General features: G+C 38.4%; 1 protein-coding gene across 1 annotated transcript; it reads left to right on the plus strand.

Annotated features, from left to right (window-relative positions):
- The first annotated feature begins 95 nt into the window (after window positions 1–95).
- LOC111336410 (fibronectin type-III domain-containing protein 3A) lies at window positions 96–24540 on the plus strand. Its single transcript, XM_088726789.1, has 27 exons — window positions 96–1303; window positions 1820–1849; window positions 4411–4454; window positions 7295–7425; window positions 8085–8144; window positions 8400–8538; window positions 9239–9420; window positions 9991–10118; window positions 10334–10377; window positions 10589–10675; window positions 11069–11144; window positions 11741–11803; window positions 12445–12510; window positions 12776–12894; window positions 13020–13131; window positions 14199–14270; window positions 15417–15520; window positions 15973–16086; window positions 16668–16739; window positions 17145–17222; window positions 17312–17404; window positions 17926–18131; window positions 18411–18455; window positions 19516–19686; window positions 19993–20159; window positions 21369–21502; window positions 21602–24540. Exons 1-27 carry the CDS (start codon window positions 790–792, stop codon window positions 21944–21946), a joined length of 3396 nt encoding a protein of 1131 aa, XP_088582915.1. The 5' UTR covers window positions 96–789; the 3' UTR covers window positions 21947–24540.

A 24540-nucleotide genomic window follows, 5' to 3' on the forward strand; every position in this document is an offset into this window, starting at 1 on the left:
GTCAACGATTATTAATTTTCCCAAGATACCAGTATTTTGATGGTAACAGGAAATGGAAAAGAGAACAAGTGGCGTTGCAGCAATATCATTTTTCATCAGTTCACACTTTGTTAACACAAGGAAAATTCGCGACAAGCTTCGAGACTACGAATAAATTAAATAAAGCGCCCTGAATACACAAAATAAACAAAGCATGGAAAGGGTATTTCGTAATTAAAGTAACAAAAAGTCATTAAGAAATCGATCGTACTATGGTTTTATCCCGGATGAATTCCAAAAAATTTTCAAGAAGTTACTTAACTGTCGAAAAATTTGAAAGGAAATCGTCGCACAGGAAAAATTAAATTTAGAAATGGAAATCACTGGAGTAAAGTGAAATAGGTTCACGACACAGCGTTTGGTTCCGGTCAATTACTTCCTACGCCTCCCCCGCGGAATTACAATGGTCAGCGGCTGCTAAGTGTGAGGAAAACAAAAAAAAGACTACGTGGAAGTTAGTAGTGTGAAGCAGCTGTTGCCGAAAACTCGACGCTAAAACTGGAATTTTTCTTGTTCCTTGTCTTATAGAACTGTTGACACTTGTTCACTTGACATTACAGACCGCGCTCGTAATGTTATGAAGAATCTCAAATCCGTTAGACGCGCCGACACGTCGACTCTCTGAAAGGTGTTTTTCATATTTTCACTCGGCGTCCGAAGTTACATCTTGTAAAGACAAAGTAGTTTTATTTTAAAAAGGTTGCCTCTGAGTACAGGGCTAAAGGCCAGAAATATATATCCTATGTGGTGATGTCGGCAGAGCTAAAGAAAATGTCTCCTCAAGAAGTAACTGGAGGAAGCAAGATCGAACTTCGCACTTCGTCCGGTACAGTCATTTGTTTGAATTTTTCAGAGAAGGACCAAGTGCTGCCGAAGATTGTTCGCCTCGTCGACCCAGACACAGATCATGCTGTAGTTTTCCGGTCAGAAGATGGCGTTTATCACGAGCTAGACTCCGACTCTGCCTCGAACTTGCAAGAATTGCAACACATGAATCATTGTCTCCATTGCAACTGCAACGATGGGAACGAACAATCTTCAAACACGAATGCCGATGTCCGTAAGGTAGACGAAAGGGTTGATAAACAACGAGAAAAACTACAAAAGAAACTTCGAGAAAGGAAGGCGAGCAACAAAGAGGATGAGAATTGTAATGGCCACTGCCATCAGGTCATTCAACTGCCGATACAAGGACTGAAACAGTATGTACGAGTCAATTCTTCCCAGATGAATGGTGAACACAAAACGAGCCCTTCTAAAGACGGTAATTATGGCAAGGCTATAATCCTTGTGTTTTCGATTTAATTGTTAGGTAAAGTACACAAACTTCTTTGATCGAGGCTACTTTGAAACAGTGAAACGCGGGTTATAGCTCACAAATTTCTGTTTTTAATGTTGGCAAAATGTTTGGTTTCCTTCTGTGGGGGTTCGAATTTTTCCATTCAGCTGTCTGGTTGTGTAGACAAGTTTTCTTAAATAGAGGTGATATTTCTTGTCCTCTCGTGATAACGAAAGTCATTGTCCTAACATAAGAGGCATTCCTCCTGTTTTTTTTTTTTTTTTTGCAAGAAAATCATTTCTTGTGTGTTCCTTGATTGACCTTGTTTTCCTTCCCATTACACACTGAAAAGACCAAAATAGTCCGATACAGGATGAAATAGCCGTCGCTACAAGTGACGAAGATGAAAGCTGAAAGAAAGTGCTAAGTAAATTCAACTTTAATTTTGTTCTTACTTGTTTCTTTATCTCTTATTTTTTTTTTCCTTTTTTCCTTTAACAGATTCTTCACTGGAATCAGAGCCAGTCAAAGGTATTTATAACGAACATGTATATCTTTATTGAACGTCTTTGGTATATATTTTTAAACATTTTCGTCAACAAATTGACTATAAGTTATACATGATCATGGTAGAAGCTAGTACTACCTGTACCACGGATCACATGTCACAAAGACACGCTTAGAATAAATCAACAAAAAGTCCCTTTGTTCTATTTATGTTTTATTAAAACTGCCTTGGAGAGTAAGGTAAAATTACCGTAAAATAGGAAGAAAAACATTCCTGTAACTTTTTCCTAAAATAGAATGCTTTCATTGCCACACAAACATTTTTTCTTTGAGAGATTATTCACATATGTGTGTGTTTCTATCACGAAAAATATGAAAAGTGGACACAAAAATAGAAATAGAAATGTCGTTACCATTTTTTCCATAACACATGTACATGTTCATATAAATAGGAGCAGGAAAATATCAGTTTACCTGACTGATATGTTTGAAATGCCCTATATCACATTACAGTTAAATTTTTGTAATTTCTGAAAGGTTTTAATCAAAATGGAACATGGAGTAAATAATTTTTTTATATTTGGATTTTTAAGCAAGAAAATTTATCTACGTCACCTTCATAGATATTACTACGAACAGATAAATTATATTGTTGAAAAATGTTGTGAGGATAATTCAAAACATTTAAATTCAGCTCCCAATTACCTTTTGTTAAATGGCTGTATTTATCAAGTTTTAGTGTTTTCTACAGGATATGATAGCTTCTTCCACACTAAACATATTTTTTCTTGAAGCTTTTTGTCATAGATACTAATTGGTCCTTACTGAAAAATTGATCTTTTTATTAACATTTTCTTGTCTGATTTGGGAGAAAAGCCTGGGGTAATTGTTAAGCCCCTTTCTGGAGTCATAGTGTTTAAATTCCCATTCAGCTTTACCTTTAGTTGATGTTAATCAAAACAGCTATAATGAAATGGGTAACAGCAAATTGTTAAACCAACATGATCAGGCTGGGGTAATGACTAGATGTTGTGAGTTTTAAAAAATTTTTGGAATCACAGCTTCTCCTGGAGCAAGTCAGTTTCACTCGCTTTTTATTCAACTTTTTTTTAATGCAAGTTTACCAGCAATAAGCCTTTTAGGCTTAGCAACTGAAAATGATATGTAAACCTTTAATGTGATAACAGAACTGCACACCAGATTGGATTTTATCATTTTGAGTAAATGGAGATCTAAGTCAAAATAGAAACATTAACAATTTTACCTAATACAAGCTGCCACTGTTAAATATGCATGTACACAAAATCTTTATGTATCATGTTACTTTCATTGTAAATGGTTCTATTGCAATTGGATTTAAGCTTGAAGTATAGAACTACAACAAGACGTGTGACTGTAACTTTGTGTTTGAGAAATCAAGGTTGAAAAAAAGTTACATACACTTTTTGTTTCTAGAAAGAAAGCAATTTACATGTGGGTGATTGCCAATACATGTCTATAATTATATGTTACTGACAAATCTTGTGCTGTGGATCTAAAGGGTAATTTTTTTTGTGTTTAGGGTAATGGCTTGGGATTTTTTTTACAATTAGAAAATTGAATGATCCCCCAAATGTATTTGAATAAGCTTGTGGTTCAGTGGCACTATGTAATTTTATGCTTTACATTGAAAAAATTTACTTTTTGGAGCAAATACTTATTGGAGCACACTGTCTATCATGAGGCTAAAATTGTTATAATTGTTATATTAATTAAAATTGTTTATCAGAGAGCTTAATATATTTTGCTGAGTGACTTAATTAACAGATTAAGATTGTTTAATTACCGGTAACTGTATTTTGTATCTAGCATGATTTTTCCCCAATCATTTTCATTAGAAATCAAAAGAGTTTGGCCTTTTGAATTGAAAACAATATTCTATCCATTTTCTTTGCTTTACTTTGGTAATCTGGAAATCAATCCTTTGCAGAGTAGTTGTGCAGCTGACTTGTAAAAGTATACAGTCAAATAGAATTGTTTGACCATGAATCTGTTTCCATAGCAATGTATCTACACAGGATATACTGCAAACTATTATGTAACCAAATTACATGGCCAGAAGCCTTAAGAGTGGTGTAAATGTTGTTGTCTTCTTTTTCTGTTAACAGCCATTTTTAAAATAATTATATTTTTGATACTCTGAATGATTTTCCAATGTAATGTTTTGCCCTCATTATAGAAGGTACTACTAACAATAACATATTAGTTACCATTATCATTATAGTAGAAACATTATCATGATAATAGTACCATTTTAAGACCACTTATTAATTAAACAGTTAGTTTAAATGGATAGAAAGGCAGATAAAAAGAATACCATGTTGTAAGTTTTTTAAGAATATTTTTTCCAGGTTATTTTGAATAGTTGAAAAGGGATTTTTTCAAATATAAATTTTCAAGTAGAGAGGCATATTTAACTTTTGTTTTTTTAATTCTTTTACAGTTACTGTAGTTATGTTTCGTTGAAATGATATTTGATAAATGAATCTCCCAATAACCACTACTGTGACATTTATTTCCCTCTTGTATCAATTTGCTTTTAACAGGGAAAAATATGTTAGAGGAACTAAAGATTCATAAGGAACCAGATGTAAGTAGCTGTTTTAGTCACCATCAATAATGGTAACAATGACAGTTATTAGAATGTAGTTCACACATTTGCTGAGTTTACAGATTTAGAAATCATTAATTCAAACCAATTGGAATTAAATGAATAAAGGCTGATAGTTTCTAAAGAAACTGTTTGGGGCTGCGTCAGTGAGGGTAATGAAATAATTTGAATATATCAACAAAGTTGAAATGGTTAATTGGCCACCATTAGGATTATAAAAGCTGACATTTCGAGCGTTAGCCCTTGGTTGGAGTGAATAGGGAAATTGTGGGTTGTGTGTGCTTTTAAAGGCAGAAAAAGGAGCTAGGTGATTGGTGGGAACATGGCAACGAGAAAAACACAAATAAATTTTTCTCGTTGCCATGTTCCCACCAATCACGTAGCTCCTTTTTCTGCCTTTAAAGCACACACAACCCACAATTCCCCTATTCGCTCCGACGAAGGGCTAACGCTCGAAACGTCATCTTTTATAATCGTAATGGTGGCCAATTTACCATTTCAACTTTGTTGATATATTCAAATCAATTGGAATTAAACATAGTTAATAGACATAAACACAATGTTAAACAACCCCAACTGACAGAAGGTACGTAGACTGGTTGGCTATATCTATTTAACAAATGTTAAACACCACAGCGTATATTATTGAGTTATGGATGCACAAAAAAAAAAAAAAAGGTCTTTTTATAGGATTACACAATTACTGGTGAACCAGTAGTTTCCATTGTGGTCCTTGCAAACAAATGAAACAAATGGTCTAAATTGAACATAACATCATTAAGATCATCATTAAGAATGTCATTAAGAACCCCAACTGGCCAGAGGCAAACCAGTAGGCTATTTACAAGCGTGGCCAAGGATCTGAACTCGGGGCTACCGTGAAACAAATCCAGTGGTCAGGGTGGGACTCGAACCCTGGAGCGGCAGATTACGAGTCCGACACTCTAACCACTCGGCCACACTGCCTCCATTAATGATATTTGATAATATCATTAATGATATCAAATATCACAATGGACTGGGAGATTGCTTAAACTCGAAAAAAGCATAAGAGTTGTGCAAGGTGATGGCCAAGAGCCTCTTAGCTTCTTGAGTGCTTACTAGTAAACCTCCCTTGTGCATCCATGACTGAATAGTGTATGCTGTGGTGTTTACCATTTGTTTTACAACATAACCATTGATGCATTGTAGCAAAAGAGTTCCCTTTTATTACTTGGGCTTCCGCAGGAAAGCCCAAGTCTGAAAATGCAAGCCATTTTGGTTGCCGAAAGGGGGGTCAAGGTCCCAGGCGTTCCTTGCGTAAACCGTGGAAACTGGGGATGAGAGTGCGACAACTTGTGTTATCGTGAGCTTGCTCTTTGTAAACAACGTAATTTACAGAAAGCTGTGTTTTGTGAAGACCGCTTTGCAAAGATTCCTGTCTTTTAAGCTCATCCCACATGCAAACGCACACGCCGTTCGTGGTAGGCCTGTGCTAAATGATGTTGAGTGTTTTCGGAATGGGCCGGTCCACAAACTTCATTACTTGAAAGATAGCCAAATGTGGCAAAGTTCATACTAGTTCTCACGAGATTACAAATGAGCCATATGTGAGTTCAAACTATGAAAATACTGGCAAAACTGTGACGTCTGATTTAACAACAAACTATGATGCTGGGGCGAGCACCTCACTTGCTAAATGAATTAAGAATGTTTGTGAACACAACTTAGAAGGGGGCGCTAACAACAGCGAATTGGATACGGATACTGACAGAAGCAACTTGAATAGTAAGGTTAAATATACAAGCTTAGCTCTTCTGTTACTGGTTTTTATTGAGTTCAATACTTGTAAAGTACGATTTGGTATTTCGTACATAATCACTATTAACAGTTGGTTCATATGTTAGTGTGCATTCATCGAGACTTGAAGCACGCGGGAAGTTTGGAGAGCACGAAAGATGCCTAAGAGTTGCTTGAGGCACAGCCGAGAGCAACTCCAGCTTCTTGAGTGCTCTCCAAACTTCCCAAGTGCTTCAAGTCTCGATGAAGGCACAGCTGACACATAAACCAATTGCTTTATAACATTTTCAGTGCTGTAAATTATGTGTAAAGGGCAGAAATTCCCTCTTCTATGCTTCAATGCATTGTTTATTTTGTTTCGGAAAGTATTTTGCTATGCTTCAATGATCTTGTCTCAGATTGGTCAAAAACTGACAAGTAAATCCATGGGTGGAAATGAAGTTGGAGTTGTGAAACGAGATGAAACCGTTGATTGTTTTGTTTTCCCTTTCCGCTGGGTTCTTTCTCTGGAGTTAAAAAATCCATTCCCAAAGAAAAAGTGGGCAGATCTTCATCGGCTTGTTCGCTTGTTGCCATGTCTAGTTTAACTTTTTTTGCGGAAGTTTTTCCTGTTTTTTAATGAAAAATGCCGAAGTCCCTTGCAAGAAAAAAATGTTTTCGCGAGGGATTTGTTTGCAGATGTCATAAGCGTGCACAAAGGAAAATTGAAGCACACTCATGCAATTGAATTTGATTGCATGAATTTACAAGCTATGTTATAATTGTACTTGTGTTTGGTGTGAATGCCATGGCAATAAAAGAAGCCAGAGTGAATGCTCCTTGAGCATCAAGTTAACAGTGAAATCTTACATGACCAGAACATGTGCAGGAACTAGTCTTTGCATTTGCTCACATAAGCAGCATACACCTATGTGCAAATGGTGGACACTGAATTGACCAATCAGAATGTGCATTTTACTTTGGTTATGTTATAAATAAAAAGAGCAGAAAAGGAATTGAGCTCAGGATAACTGAAAACATGAAACTTGTTCAAACTACAGATTGAAGTCTTAAATAGCACAACTGTCAAGGTTTCTTGGGCTGGACAAGTTAGCAACAACAGCCACCTCGATGGGTGCAGTTTTGATTTACAGATGTTCTCCAAGGCATCACCATACAGCTCTATTTACAGGTATTCAACATGTTTTTCTTTTAGATATTTAAAGTTGGTTACAAAAATGTAGTTTGACAGTTTAAAATCAAAAGTGGTGTTGTACTACTTGACTTGTGACTGGGCATAAAATAATTGTCACAGTGACCATTCTGGTCACCACAGGGGTGGAGAAAGTTTACATGCAAGTGGCTAAATTTTCAAAGATAGTTAAGTAACTAAATTGGTAACCTTGATGTAACATTCATGTAGGAGGTAGTAACATCTTCTTTACCACCTCTGTTACTTTAGTTGTTAATAAACTCTTCAAAAGCCCGTGAAAAGTACAATGTAAATGACCACGAAATAATTTAGCTGAAGTCCCACTTTTTGGCTTGCCTAAAGCTTGGTGTTTAATTTAGTTTTAAGTCTTAAGTGAGAGACATGCTCTGTACAGGTAGTTGCCTCTTTCTCCCTAGCTGTCTGACATACATGGATGCATATGTCACTCTCGAAACTGAGTTTTTTTTCAAGCAATTATTTTATGGTTTTAGTTTGTCAAATGGCAACTCTGAAAAATCTTGACCTTGTTGCACTGAAGATGGGGCAGGGGGTTGCAGTGTTTTCAATGTTAGCAAGTTTAGCTACACTGACTACTGTACATGTAAGAGATTTTATAATTTTTTCATTTCCACTTGTAGTGGTTCGGATAAAGAGTTTATTGTTAAGGAACTCAAACCCGGAATGCAGTATAAGTTTAGGTAAGTGCTTTGTTACTGGTGTGAGTTTGAATGCCAGTTAAGAAACTGAGCATGATACATTAAGAGGGGGGCATGCAGGTAAACTTCTTGGAAAATGGTGAACACTTTTTTTAAGCCTCTGTTGTAACAAAGTTGTTTTGAACAACTAAAAAAAATTAATGTTTATTAGGAACCCAAAACTCAATTTTTCTGGCTCGCATCCTAAGGCATCAATTCAGGTCCATTAATCATTGTGTTTTCTGTCTTCATTAACAGATTACAGGCTGAAAAAGATGACGACAAAGGAGAAATCTCTCCGGAAGCTATATGTGACATGCCCTGTTCAGTGCCATCAACACCTGTTCAGCCTCATATTGGAAATAGAACAAAGACAAGCTTTACTATCAAGTGGACGGTCAGTCTCTTCTAAAATATTTCCTATTTCTTATTATTTTGATATGTAAGTTTTGATATGAACTAATTTTCATTTGGTACTTGCCAAGCTCTGATCAAGTTCAACTAGCTGTGAAACAATTACTGTATTATGATGTTATAGTTTAAAGACATTACACCTCAATTTATAATTATTGTTAATGTCTGGGACTGATTGCATGACAGGACACATGACACAGTTGTGCTCAATTCTCTAATGCATGCAAAATGAGAGAAACCACAGAAATTATTAACACATGGTAATTTGATTAAAATGATTGAATAAAACATTAAAGGTATCCGTACAATACATGTCACAGTCCTTCATAATGAAACAGATTACAAACAAAAAACTGGAGAAAAGTTTGCTTTATTTTCAAAGATGAACACATTTACAGCCACTGCGTTGATTAGGAGTGGAGGATATTAGTTTTAGACATTTTGTGCAAGAACAGCATTTCATTACTGATATCTCAGCAGTTTTGCCTCAAAACTGGAGTTGTGTGTTCATTGATCTTCATCTTCTCCATTTTCTTCACCCCACTTCCCAGCCCTCCAAAAGGAAATTGTATCTTCCATATTGTGGGTAAAAAAAGCTGAGCTACTGCGACAGTCCGTAGTACTTTTCCTTCTTCTGATGCTCGGAGGATTAATTTATTTGAATGTGTTCATATTGGCTCCAGGCACCCTCGGACAATGGTTCCCCAATCACATTATACAGATTGGAGTGGAGCAAGGGTGAAAAGGGAGGTGCCTACACTGAGTGTTACTGTGGGCCCCAGAGACAATTTAAACTGACACATAAGCTACCCCCTGCAACACCTTGTTCATTCAGACTACAAGCTGTGAATAGCATAGGAGCCAGGTGAGTATCTCCCATGATTTCAATAGTTATTCTTCTTGCTGTCTGCAATACAGTCCCTATGATGTTAGTTAGAAGAAATTGGTAATTGGATCAACTACATGTAATAATAAAAGGTAATAAACCCCTAATTGTCGCCTCTAGTACAGGCCTTAGTGTATTGATTTTTAATATTGAATTAACATGGAAATTTAATGGAGAAGGTTATAGAAGTGAAGATATTTTCAGAAGTTTGTTCAGTCTGTTATTAATTGGCTTAAATTACAATAATTATTGTAAATAAGTAACAGAAAATTGGCATTAACTAGGTGTTAGAGAGAGCAGTGGGCTCATTTTTCCATGAAGAAAGATGAGTGAAGATGTTTCTTTTACATTTACATACCAAATACAGTTGCTGGTATTTTTTTTTAATTTTCACTATTTACTGCAGATACAATTGCAAGCTGGACTATCATCTCTTTTTCAGATGGAGAAGTACCACTTCTATAAGACGTATAGAAGTGGTACTTTTTTCAGTAACATTTTGTGCACAACCTTTCAAATCTTTGATTTTTATAAATTATTTCTCTACAGTAAATTCAGCAAGGATTTGAAGTGTGTCACCATTGCAGGAGCACCGTCTGTCCCCGCCCCTCCCAAACTAGACAAAGCAGGTGTCAACTCCCTGAATCTTTCTTGGAGCAAACCAGAATCCAAAGGAGGTTAGCAATTTTTTTTTTTTTGAGCATGGTTTTCGCATCCCTTTTATCTAACCTGATATTCAAGGTCCTTGTTTGGCCTTGTCCAAATTCAACATTTTGTGTTCTAGATGATGGCTAATATTGCATTCAAAACTTTACTGCTTTTGTGTTGATTTGAAGTTTCTTAAATCATGTATGAGTATAGAGTGATATATTTTTGATTTTTTTTTCTTTAGCTGAAATCTCAGAGTATTTGCTGGAAATGGAGGACGACAGTACTGTGAGTGTATTATCAATTGTGTTTGAATATTGAGTGGTAATCTTGGAGGTAGAAACTTGGTAATTAAGGAAGCTTTGGTTGTGTAAAGTTTTGTTCCCTGGCTAAGCACAGATAATTTTAAGAAGTCTTTTACAAATGTAACACGTTATAAACAAAACTTTAGCCAGTTCTTTTACCATTCATGTTAAGTTTCCTATTATTTTTGTTCCAGGGCTATGGTTTCCGTGTGGTGTACAGAGGACTTGAAAATTCTTGTGTGATTGATAAACTGCAAAGGAATACTTGTTACAAATTCAGGGTAAGGCAAAGACTTTTGCATTTCCTTGTAAATTGGCTTTAGTTAGTTGTGTGTATGATGTAGTTGGACTAATCTTAGAGCAATGTGAAGTGAGCCCAGTACTGGGGCAGATCCTGGATTTAATCGGGGGGGGGGGGGGTAGAGAATTGTTCAAGGAAGGCAGACTAGATTCTAGATTGGTCCAGGGGCATACTCCCTTAGTAGAGTTTGAAAATTACATGTAGGTCTTTGGAAACAGGACTTCCGGTGTTCAAAGGAATGATTTGGAGGGGGTTTGAATGCACCACCTGGCAATACAACTCCAGATAACTGCTGATGACCCAAACATGACTTAGCACACTCCTGTTTGGCTGTTTGATTTGTTGATTTAATTCCTGTGTGATTTATCAACAGCTTCTGGCTTCTAATCCACAAGGAAAAAGCAAATGGAGTGAGACTGTCATGTTTGATACTTGTCCAGAAAGACCTGGTAAGTGTCCATGAACCTAATAGACCCAAGTATTAAAAGTATTAGGTATTAAAAGTAAGTTTGAAATTTGACAATGGTGGGGGAGATTCTGATGTACTGTGATTCTGAGGTAGAGAGGAGGACTGTGATCAAGAGATTTGGGTTTGATCAGTGGCTGGGTCATTTGTCTTCACTGTGCCTCTCTCCCTACTGAGGATATCACTTTTCTCCTTGACCCTTTACACTCTAACATCAGTATGCATATTCTCCATACTGTTCTCTATACATTACCCAAGATACTCACAGGAAGAATGTATTCAACAATCAAGATCCGCATGACCCTAATGTGTGATTTAGAGGTGATATTGTAAGGAGAAATTAGATGGCGGTCACTCTTAGGGATTACAGGGTTAAAAATGACTTGATTTTGTATGGAGAAGTCCTTTTTTGGTCACATATCAGAGTGAAAGGGTTGTAAACCAGGTAATAATCCTAATCTCTAAGTGCTGGGTTGCTTGCAAAACATACAGCTGTATTACTTTTTAGTGTGACGAATACAAGAATGACCAGCAGCTTCCACGAGGCTGAATTTAATATGTTATTTATTTTTCCTCAAGGGCAACCATCCTGGCCAGTTCTTGAGGGAAAAGTCAGATCCTCAGGATTCGCTATCACTTGGGGTAAATTCAAATTAAGTTAAATGTAACCATGTAGATGTAGCTTCTCTTGCTTGCTCAATAGATACTCCAATAACGACTTTGAAATGTTACTGTTGTTGTTTTCATATGATGCATTGATCAACGTGAAGCTTCTGTCAATATTCCCCTTCCTGGGTAACCCATGAGCATTTGACTGTCCTCAGTGCCTGGGGGTGGGGAATTGGAACCTTGCCTGGGTGGGGTAGGAAATTTTAACTAGAACTGTCCATAATTCTTTCTAGCAGAATAAACATGCTTCATTTTATTATTTTGGAGGTGTGTACATGTAAAAGTTCATTTTTGGGTTTAGATGGCTCAGAAGAAAAGGTCTACAAGAAAATCAGGGTTGCTAATCTTGCCTTTTATGACAAGAAAATAATAAGGATGGCATATGAACACAATTTTGGTTCCTTGCGGGTGGGAATTTGAACAAAAAAGCTCAAAAGTCAGGGAATTGCTTGGGTGGGGATGTTGAAGCTTTGAATTGATGGACCCGTAGCTACTAAATGTTTGATATGTTTAGATCATTTACCAAGCCATTATGAACTGTATTTAACTGTAAATGCATGGATTATTTCTTAATCCTAAGGTAAGGAGTTTTAATAAGTTTGGTGCCTTTTTAGGGCCACCTCTGGACATGGGAGGATCAGAGATCTCAGCTTATATGTTACAAGTTGATGATGGTAAAGGTAAGGACTTTTGAATTATTGACCAATGGGACTTTTGTCGCAGAAAATTATCTGTCCAACAGGGCCTTATGCATTGGAAATGTCTAGACCCAGAGTTGGGGTGGGAGGGGAGAGGGGTTGATCCTCTTTAATGTGAGTCATGTGGGTATGTGGATCTGCAAAAGTACAGATTTTGATCATTATCAGTTCTAATTTCAGTGATGAAACCCTCACACCTGAGGTTTCTATATAGTCATAACTATTTCCTTACTGCTCTGTTTTTCAGGAGGGCAGTTTACAGAAGTGTACAGAGGTATGGCATGTGAATACACTTTTACTGGCTTATCTCCTGGACATCTTTTCAGAATTCGCTTAGCAGCTGTCAGTGACGGTGGTACTAGTGAGGTGAGCTTTACAGAATATTTTGATGAAGTTGTGGCTTGCATAGCAGTAGCTCAATTCTAGTGGGTGCGAGTGCGTCTTGCATTGTGGTGATGATCGATGTTCACTGTCTTCTTGTTTTCTTTCAGTGGTCCAAAGTGACAAAGATCAGGACCTTACCTGTTGTACCTGGCCAAGCAAACCCTCCAGTCTTATCAAAATCTAACAAACCTCAGCCAAACACACTTGATCTTCGCTGGGGTAAGTGCCGAGTAGTATGCTTGACACGCAAATGTGACTGTTTCACTTTCTTTTTAGTTTTCGTTTGTTTGTTTTTGGTAGAATAGGGGGCTGAATGGTTAGTGTGCGAGACCTGTGAGGTCACGGTGTTATGTTCTGGGGTAAGACTTTTCAGATCAATGTCGGTATCTAAACAACTGCGCACCAACACCCTCCCTCCCCCCGACCCAACTACAGTCAGCTGATAGCAAAGAAGGGTTAAGTTAGGGGAGGTGTAGGTGCGCAGTAGCTCAGAAATTGACACGTCACTCCCTAATTGGCACCAGCAAACTAACGGAATGATGAGTCGTAACCACCTATGGACTCACTGGGAATGTAATAAAAAAAAAAAAACTAAAGGAAAAAAAGGGAAAAAACACAAACGAACGAACAAAACAAAGCTACACATAGTCTGCCTGCTTTCCTTTGACTTTTCTTTGTAGTTTTATTTTCCCGTAGCTCAATTGGTGTAAGTTTTATTTTGCCGTAGAAAATAAAACTTACAGCAATTGAGCTAACCGCCTCTCGGTTAGCTCAATTGGTTGAGCGCCGGACTGTTGTGCGGGAGGTCGAGGGTTCAAGCCCCGGCCGGACCAACACTCACGGTCTTAAAATAACTGAGGAGAATGTGCTACCTTTCTATAACATCAAGAAATGGATAGACATTCTAGTCTTCTCGGATAAGGACGAATAAACCATTGGTCCCGTCTCCTGCATCTATTAGTTAATTTGGTTAGGCAAGGGACGTTAAAGAACCTACTCACGAGATTACTGTGATGTGGTCTGGCCTGTTTACTGGGAATCTTTACTGGACATTTTGACGCATTTGTTTTCGATTTTTAATCGTTTCATCATAATTTTTGTAAATACTTTTAGTGATTATAGTGAATAAAATTATTATTATTATTATTATTATTATTATTATTATTATATTGTCAGATGATGCTTTGCAATAACGACAGGCTGAAAGACAATAAAAACGTTGCTTGTTCGTTTCACCTAGTTACATCCTAATTGACTCATTGTGCGTTATTTTGTGATTGCTTTAGATCCACCCAGTTATGACGGGGGTGCTGTTATATTAGGTTATATCATGGAGATGGTAAATCCTGGAACAAAGGGTAAGAAATTCAACCTAAAGTTTTTAGTGAGGTCATTTGTAATCTTTTGTTTGACCCTTCTTCATCTTCGGCCTTCATTGTGTCCTTGGTTAACTATCGCTTCTTATTAATTTTTTTTTTGTCTCACTGATTCAGTATTAATTATTATATGGAGCAGTTTTCAATGGAGGGTCAAAAAACGAAAGCCAAGAAAGTAGTTGTTATGCCATCGATCAATCATTATCATTAGCCAATGAGAACTCAAAGTGAAAGCAATCAATCTGCTTATAGCGCGGAAAAAGATGAAAACTCAGCAGCTGAAAACTGCTCTAGTCACCTAGTCGGAGAAAGTTTTGCACGTGACAAAAATGACCGAAGTCATCGCATTAGGGACCTTAAGCAACCACGACGGCGACGGCAACGAGGACGTGGAAAAACAAGAGATCTAATTTGCAGAACAATAGCTCAGCACGTGCATTTTGAAACTTTGTACATCTCTTAGCCGTCCTATGCAAAACAACAACGTGAAATCGCCAAAATTTGCGTCGTCTGCGAACCGAAACCGCGACGGAAAATTATTTTAATTTCCATTTGGAACTCAACGCTGCTTTTATAAGTCATGCTGAAGTTGAGCTGTGGCGTCGTATGAGACAGTAAGCTCCTGCAGCCATTTTTAAAATTCTAACTAAGAGTAGAAATTCATTTTTTAATCGAAGTCTTCCTTGGTGTCGCCGTCCTGACTGCTTAAGGTCCCTATTGTTTCTCCGTCAACGCTCCATAGCTACATATCCCAGGTGCCCCGGCTTAATAGCACCCGCTTCCGTGTACTACTAAGAAAATGGAACCCATCTGCTAGGGATACGTACGTTGTGCACAGGTGTGTCCTCTTTCAGTCTTCAACCGTTGTTTTGTATTCGTCACGCAAGGCTAGGGAATAAGATGCATTACGAATCTTAAACGATTCCTGTGAAAGAACAGCTTGGGTTGTACAGGAGATCAGTCATGACGCACCTCTCAAGCCTTTTTTTTTTGGGAGGCATCTTTCCCTAACCCCGTAAAACACCACTATCAGAATTTGTGTCGGCGAAAACCTCGTTTGAGGTGACTCTGGTATATCACACGCAAGTTTGTTCATTGTTGCTATGGTTATTCTTATTGTGTTTTCAGAGTTCAGGGAGATCCACCATCTTGCTGACAATATGTGTACGGTAGCAGGGCTGCTTCCAGGAAGGACGTATTCGTTTAGAGTTAAAGCAAAGAACGAGGCTGGGGTAAGATATTATAATTCAGAATGTGTCTACTTTATTTTTATCGTTAAGGGTCTTTTAAGTAGAACTGCTAACTAGCTAGACCGACCTTCCTCAATGTGGCTGCAATAGTGCAGCGGCGACAGCACTTCCTTCAACCGCTGTAGATTGCGTTCGATTTCGGGACCCAAAGTCACATGTGGGTTGAGTTTGGGGGTAGTCCTCGTCCTTGCTCCGTTAATCTCTATATTCTCCGGTTTTCTTCCCCTCCCCCCCCCCACCCCCCTCCACAAAAACCTAAAAACCGAATTCCAATTGCGCCCGAAAACATAGGATGAAGAGCATTGGAAATGGCTCCATACTTCAAGCTCGTTCTTTACTTTATTCTCAAGTCCTCTGCGGAAAATTTATTCTTTTGGTGTGTAATCGTTGTCGCACGAAGCAGTTTGAGAACTCTTTCCTTTCAATGTCAACAGGTTGGCAAGGTATCAGAAGTATCTCACATAACCACAGCACCAGGCCCCCCTGACACTCCAAGAGCGCCGGACACTTTATGCCGCTCGGCTGCAGCTATCATCGTGTCCTGGGAAGTAAGTAACAATGTTACATCAAGTACCTTTTCTTTTCATAAAATCATTTTGGTGAAGCATTTCCAAGCTTGATTAAGATGAACAATGGTAGAGAATTTACTAGCGCCTTGTACCAAATCTTAAGCCAAAAGGGGGAAAATGTTGCAACTAATTTATGTCTAGACAATGATCATGAAAATAAGCAATTTTAGATTAAGTGTCGAGAAAAATCCGCGGGGTTTGCTTTGGTCTAGCTTTACTTTGTTCTGTGATTGGTCCAGAAAACTCGCGTAACTTTCTCAACTAATCAGATGCAAAACTACAACTGATCACGAGTTGGTCATCCGCGTTTTCCCGCGTTTTCCCACGCTTTAGGTAGTTTGGTTGTTTTTACTTTTGAGTTCTAGTCATTTTCTTTTCTTCCAGCTGGCCATCGTTATTACTTCGGTTTTGGTTTTACGACACTCAATCGAAGAGCACCTCTATTCAGTGATCTTTGATGGTTGATTGGAAATCAGTGTTTTATTATCAGGTGGTTGTAGATCACCTAAAGCACAACTAATAGACAGTAGGTTCAAATAAATTTCGTTTGACTCTTATAGTGTCCGGCAGAGAACGGTACGCCAGTGACTGGATACACTTTAGAATGGATGGAGGATGGAGCATTTACTGAGGTACCAAGCTAGGTTTATTTTTACAAACAAAAAGTGGTTAAGACGTGAAGTAAAATTAAAGTTGAGAAGTCTTGAGTCGGTAGCATGGAGGAGGAATAGTCGCCAAATAATCAATGGACGTCGCAGTTCACATAGGGCTGATGGCATATTTTGAATGACCGATTGGAATCGGAGACTCTCCGACTCTTCACGAAAGTTCCCCGAAAGAGAGAACACCCTGCGAATAAGGGAACACCCTGCGAATAAGGATACGGAAATTCTCATTATCTGATAAAGAAAATTTTGCACCTCCTGATTCGCTTGTGAATCACTTGGGCGCACTTACAGTGTAGAGTTGATTTGTTTGTTTAAGTGACTCAAGTCAGCCTTATGCTGTTCTAAAGTTTTTTTTTTTTCTCTGTTCAGCTTTACAGTGGCCCAGACAAAACATGTGAAGTCCGCAAAGGAGTCAGCCCCGCCAGCTTTTATTACTTTAGAGTAAAGGTTTGTTTACTTTCCGAGGAACATTGAGCATCCTTCTTTAATTCACATGTTTCTGTTGATTATTTACCCGAATGATTTTTCCTCCCCAGGCTGTCAGTGCAGTCGGTTCTAGTCTGTGGAGTCCTGTGAGTACATGTCAAACCCCGGCTGCTTCGCCATTGGCGGTGACTTCGATAAAAGTGGTGAGTTTGAAAATCACTTCGAAAATCAGTAATCTGCTTCACGCACTTGAAGTTAGTTCATCTTTGGTTCGTGTCAATTCCACATTTGTAAGTATGCTGTACTCTGCACAACATCGCCTCTAACTTCTGGCTATTAAGTGGGTGCATTCCGACAACATGACGGATTGTAGTTCTTTTCTCAGTCAATAGATTGTTCTAAAACTAGCTCGGTAACCTATATTTTGAAGCAGTGATTGGGTTGGGGGAGGGGGGGGGGTGGAGAATTCCAGCAAAGATGTTTGAAAAAACCTTTCGACAACTATTATCTCTGAGGAATTACCTTCGTGACAACTACGCTTCATTCTTAGCGCTTATTTAATACAACTCTGATACAACTTCTTAACGTCTACGTTGCGTTTGGTGTGACTCCTGTTGTATCGTCCATGCGCCTTTAGTAGTCGCTCCTGCAGTTCTTGTGACCACTCCGTCAGCTTTGTCTCGTGGGAATATTGAGAATATTGAATTTGAGTCGTGTTCTTTAGGTACAAAAGTCTTCATCTCACGTGAGCCTGCGCTGGAGACATCCGGGAAACAATGGCGCCACTATTACGTCATACAACGTAGAAGTGGCGGGCTTTAAAAACATCAGTTTTGATGTCACCAGCGAAGGATCTGAGGCCGAGGAAGAAACAACATCACCTTATCAAGATTATGACATCAACGAACTTCAACCTAACACTGTTTACAGGTAAGAGAATTAGTTAGGGTCTTGATCTTAGGTTCCACATTTTTTGTTAGGAACAAGTTCAGTTAAACCAAGTTCTTGATTGTTTGAAAGGTCGTTAATGCTATCCTAGGGATAAGACATAATTTAGGAGATAAATGTCGGCGTGAAAATACTCTGCTATCCTCTGGATAGTGATTAAACTAGTGGATAGAGTCGTCGAACCCTTGAAAAACTGGGAGTTAGTGTAGATAAAAGAGGCAATAAGACATTCTTGTTGTCGTTTGTTCATTTTTCTTTCAGAATTCGTGTTCAGGCTGTTAACAAAATAGGCTGTGGACCATTTAGGTGAGACACTGACTTGTCTGCGTCTTTTCTGAAGACTTTTTGGTGCTTTTGACTTTGTAAACAGAAGTCAAAAATGTTTTTTTTTATCTCTGAACTCGGGAATATTAGCTATCAGCTAATTGGAGCTTATCGGAGTTTATAGGAGTTTTATGTGAGTTTTATGGGTGTTTTATCGGAGTTTATCGGGATTTTATCGGGGTTTTATCGGAGCTTTATTGGAGTTTTCCGGTGTTTTCCGGTGAGTCATCGGAGTTTATTGGAGCTTATCGGAGCTTATCGGAGTTTTATCACAGCTTACTGGAGTTTGATCGGATGTTATCGGATCTTATTTCAACAGAATTATTACCACTCCTAGATGGAATACTAGTTCTTCGCAGCCAGTCCGTCTCCTAAACTTGATCAAGCCGACCATTCTTTCCGCGGTTTATTTTGTAGGATTCACACAGCTTTCTTAAAGTGCTCCTAACTCCTAAATTTTTTTTTCGTTTTAAAAATCTTCATGCTTTGGTGAGTATGTCTTCGAAAAAATTTTTGGATTTGGTTGAATCCTTAAATTTTTGTGCCCCGTTGAAGAACAGAAAATCGCATTAAAATCACCGCCATTTTGACTCACGACTGCGTTTCAAGGATCAAGAGTCTGGCGACTAATGTGACGTCACTTCGAGAACCCAACAATCTGTATTTCGCGCCATTTTGCACAGTTTACTGGTTATGTTTGTGATAGAGAGTTTTTCCATATTGGTCGCAAATATGCCGCAGAATGAATTTAGTGCTAGAAAGGCTTTCGCAGCTCGACGACTGGCCGAGATTTCCCTGAGGGTCTTCTCGAAGTGACGTCACAAGTCTACTCTGCCCAGATCCCCATTTACGCGGTCGTGGTCCATTCGGATCTCGGCTTCAACTGGGCATAAAAAGATGAGGATTTAACCAAATCCAACAATTTTTTTCGAAGAAATACTCACCAAAGCAGGAAGATTTTTTTAAGTGAAAAAAAAAAATTTAGGGGTCAGGTGCACTTTAAGCTCCCAAGTTAAATTTATTATTATTTATTCATTTTCAGCGCCACTGTGTTTGCGTCCACTGGCGACCTCCCCCCTCCCGCTCCGTTGCTAGAACTTGCCACGCCCTCGTACCAGAGTCTAAAGCTGAGATGGACATCACGTGGCACTGGTGGAAAGACAGGCACAGCTGGTATGACGTACAAACTCGAAATGTTGGACAAAAACGGAAGGTTAGTAACACCGAAAAGATAGTGAAATTTCTGTAAACCAGACAGACCCGATATGGCTGCTGGAGTTTGACGAAGCTTGCAGGAGCTTGTCGGAGCTCATCGGAGTTTATCGGAGGGGGGAGGGAAGAGGAGAGACCCTGGGAACGAGGTTGATTGTTAATGAGATCTTGAGAGTGAAAGGGTTTGGCTCCGTAACTGCACTCATCTTGCGCGTTTGATCTGGAGCAAACTTACCAAACAGAATGAGAGGATAACCCACTTCCTTCTCTGCCACGTTAACTGTTTTTCTGTGAACTCTTTTTTCAGCTTCGTTACCGTCTTCAGTGGTCCAACGACATCGCATAAGGTTGGAAAATTACTTGAGAGGACTGAGTACCAGTTTCGTATCCAAGCGTGTAATGACGCGGGGCCTGGGTCCTTCTCTGACGTGGTGTCCTTTGTAACGACTGCGCAGCCGCCAAATACAGTCAAAGGTAAGTGTGCTGACGTCTTATTCAGTAACCCAGCTGACAAGCTGTAGGATGGTTCTTTCGTCGGCTTAAGTCTTTCGAAAAATCACGAGTTAGAACAAGGGAAAAACTCTCATACCCATCACAATACGCTTGTAAAGATTTTTTTGGTAGAAAGTGCGATTTATTTTTGGTGTATTTGTTGCGCTGACGTTGTCAACTTTTTCAAAGACTTAAATGATAATGATTTTTTTTCCAATTTGATTAGTACAACTTTATTGAAATCCAATTCCCACATACATACTCTTGCTGAAAAAGGTGTTTTTGACAGGGCTGATGTAAAAATTAGGTTCTTTTAAAAAGTTTTAATATTGAACCTAAAAAAAAGGAAAAAATATAAAATGCCCAGAGAAAACCAGTGACTTGTTTACAAATAAAAGTAAATGATGATTAATGATAATATTAATAACAATGATAATTATAATTAGTATAGGTAATCGCATGGGGCCGAGTAAAATTAAGGATTAATATCACGCGTGTTTTCGGAAGTTGCTGAAATTGCTCGAGTCGCACAGCGACGAGGGCAATTTCTGCAACTTCCGAAAACACAAGTGATATTAATCCTTAATTTTACGAGGAACCATGTGATTACTTGTTTATAATATAAGGGGCAAAATGTTTTCTTACTGATCTCCCGCAAAACGGGACGCCATTGTTACAAAACAAACAGAAATTTCTTTACCTTGGCAGCCGTTGCTAAGCGATTTTCAGCCAATCATTTTCAAGTAATTTTTCCCGGGGCAATTACAAAAATTAAGAAAAATGCCCTCTGTCTTGATCAATCACAATTCAGTAATTTTGCCCCTTATATGATAATAATAATAGTAATAGCATTAATAATGACATTATTCTAGGTCTTGTATTGCACAAGTTTAAAGCATATGAATCTGATCAAATGTGCATTAAATGATATTCTTAGTGTCTGTAAACAAAACAGTGCTAAAAGAACCATACCTCACTCAAATTTTATAAGTTTCTGCTTGGATTTGATAACATCTAATTTTGAAACACGTTTAAAATTGAAGTGTAATCGTTAAAAGAAAAATTACTGTACTAATTGAAAAAGGCAGTCATTAGACGTGAGATAAAATATGATGATCATCTTTTAGTGTGCACTGCTGTAGTTGTATGCATCACTGGGTTGAAAATTCGTCCGTTTAATCGTCTTTATAGGGTTGATGGTAGAAAACGTGACACCTTCTTCACTTAATGTGAGATGGGAACCTGTGCAAATTGTCAAGAGAGGAGAAACAATCGAATATTTACTGCAGAGTCAGTGTGTCGGAAAGGACCCCGATTTTGTGCAGGTTAGCTGAAACATACACATTGTCTGATAAATGTTTTCTACCTATCCGATTTAGGTTAGAGAGGCGTAAGATATTTACCAGCGCTTTCCTTATTTTCAGGCGTACAAGGGGCCGAACACAAAATTCGAATACACCTCGGTCTCAGGCTCCACCGAGGTTCGATTTCGAGTTTGCGCACTACGTTTAATGAATGCTCCAGACCAGTCCCCAAGTCCCATCAAGGGTGTCTTCTCCGCGGTATCTTCAGCGAGGACCATGACACCGAAGAAGAAAAAGATCTTGGAAAGCAGCGCAGAAAATGATGATCGTAAACCGGAAATCAAAGAGGCTACCAGGGTAGTTCTTACTGATAAGCAATGGGCTATGATTTTCTTTTCGGGATTTTCGTTGCTAGCGGTCGTAGTAATCTTACTGCTGCCTTCTTTGTTTGGAGTATCAGACTAGTTAATTACTTTACCCTCACGATTTCTCTACCCTTTAAAAAAAAAAAAAAGGCCTTAAAATCATTTTGAAGAGTTTAGAAAAACAAACGGGACTACTTGAAAGTACTACTAAGTAACTGTTGTTTAAGGTGGTCTCTCAGTTAGGTTTCATCGCAGACGTAAAAAAGGCGTACGAAGAGGTTTTCCGTCGGAGAAAACAAGACATGGTCAAAGTGCAGCTTCTCACAGCTGTCAGTAAAGTGATTTTAGTTCTATTAGAAACATGTTGTTCACCAGGCCCCGGTTGTTCAAAGGATGGAAACCGCTATCGACTGGAAAAATCTCTTTCCGGTGGACGGCTCAGCATGTTTTGTGAACACTTATTCACTGGATAGCGATTTATCCGTTGGACTGTGTTACCCACCCTTTGAACGACTGGACCCTGATAAATATCGTTTAAAAGGAGCTGTGTGTTAAATTGTTAAAAAGGTTTAACACAGAGGTTGAAGTTAGAATGTCCAGTAACGGAGTGATGAACTTTATATAGAGGTCAAGCCTTTGTTTCTGGAGTAGAACTTTACTGAAATGGTTACGCATGACCCTTAGGTTTGAATCTCCAAGCAGTCTTAAAATTACTGGAAATGATTTGAATTTTAACTGTTGGAAGTGAGATGGACCAACATGCAATATTTTGTGTGCTTTTCAATCTTAAATTTTAACTCGTTTGACTATTAGCGTATTAAGTTATAGTTATTTTCCGACAGCTAACGTGCAGTGTGCTGAAGGGAAACTAGGTAGCCTCAAGAGGTATTTTAAGTATATCCCAAAATATTACTATATATGAGAAAACTGAAAACTGGAAATTAAGCTATTAATTAGTAATTTACTGGGAAGGCTCCTATCCGTTTATGTAGCGAGGGGATACTATCGCGCAGTGTAACGCAAAACGTTATCCCACTGTGGACTAAACCGTGCGTGAACATGCTAACCGTGACCGTACGAGATCCACAGAATCGAGGCAGCCAGAGAGCCATGAAACGGAGCCACGTAAATGTAGTATGAATGAATGTTAATGAATTAGGTTATCTCCAGAAATGTTAATGACCAAGTATGTCTTTAAACAAAAATGCACTTAATCTACAGAGACAAATGGTGTTAATTTTCGTAAGGAGTCGTATGTTTCGATATCTTTCGTGAGGAATGATATTTGTTTGCAGGCAACCCGGCCACTATAAAACAAGGAAATACACAGAGAGGAAAATTGGATAATTCGATTCTGACATTTTCAACGTTTTCAACATTCGTCGTAATTTCTTTGTTTGTTTTGGATTTGTAGAAAATTATTAGTAACACTTGTTCTTGAAAATACTGAAATGTGTGGTATTTGTGATAGGAAAAAAGAATGCTTTTGCTCCCAGGAAACGTGCATCAGTCTTGAAATTAATTGTGCTTTTTCAGAATTCTTATAGTCGTGATATGCCCTGTTAGTGTGACTAGCTTTGTCATCCACATTCTTTTTCCTGCTGCGCTGAATGTTATGTGCCAAGCTTAAAATAAATGTTATCTTTTGAAATGCCATGTGGACAGTTAACTCGGCTGTGAAAACTGGAAGCATTACAGGTGTACCTGTACAGAAGAGAGACAAGCGAAGTTGTTAAACCTGAAGTACCGGCACTCATAGGTTCTCACCCCACCGAAAAATTTGAGCTCACTAAATGTCAAGCATGTTTTCTTTCCTTATGTGACTTTGATGTTATCAATTGATAATTCTGAAGTCGTTGTGGAATGATTTATTCTTAAATGCGCGACGTATTGCAGTTAAGCTTGCTCTGAGGACGGGTCTCGGCAACATTTCGAAGCTTTATGAATATTTCTTAAAGATAAAATAAGTTGGCAATTCACCATTTTGTGAAGTTTTGGCAAGTATCAGTTGATAAGGCCATCACTATCAGTGTCCACGGTCCAGGACTTTTTCTCTCCCAGTTTAGTCCGTTTCTTCATTGTCTTCAATGTCTGCTGCTGATTTATAAGTGAAAGTTATCTGGAATTTTTCTTAATGATTACCGTAAAGATAAGGTGAATGTATAGGAGCGTAAAATAAAAGCCAAAGTAATCATAACGACCATTCGGAACAGCGACATGACGAGAGACCAACCAGAACGGCGGGAAAACGCGCGTGACCAAGTCACGTGTGGTTTTAGCTTTGCATCTCATTGGTTGCGAGGATGGCGCGAGTTTTCCAGACCCAAGGGAAACGTAATACAAAAGCAATGCTACCGTAGATTACTTTCGGCACTTGATTGAGGTTTACCTTATTTACTTATAAAAGTTAGCCATAGTGGTGCTCACGCATAGATTTAATTCTAATTTAGTTTAAAACAAAGTGAAAGATGGTGATCGGACTCGTTGAATGGCTCTACCCACAGAGCGTCAAAGATTATTGAAAGTGCAGTGCGAAGAAGAGATATATTTATTTTTAGAGATTAACAACCTTGTAAGATAATTGATAGTTAAATTGTACAGAGATTCTTGACCTATTTATCGTTATACCTGCACTTTGATCTGTGTCAGTAGTGTTCTGCAGAAATAAACTGGTTCTGTTGCGATGAAATGAAA

The sequence above is a fragment of the Stylophora pistillata genome, chromosome 7 (assembly GCF_964205215.1).
Source record: "Stylophora pistillata chromosome 7, jaStyPist1.2, whole genome shotgun sequence".
NCBI lineage: Eukaryota > Metazoa > Cnidaria > Anthozoa > Scleractinia > Pocilloporidae > Stylophora > Stylophora pistillata.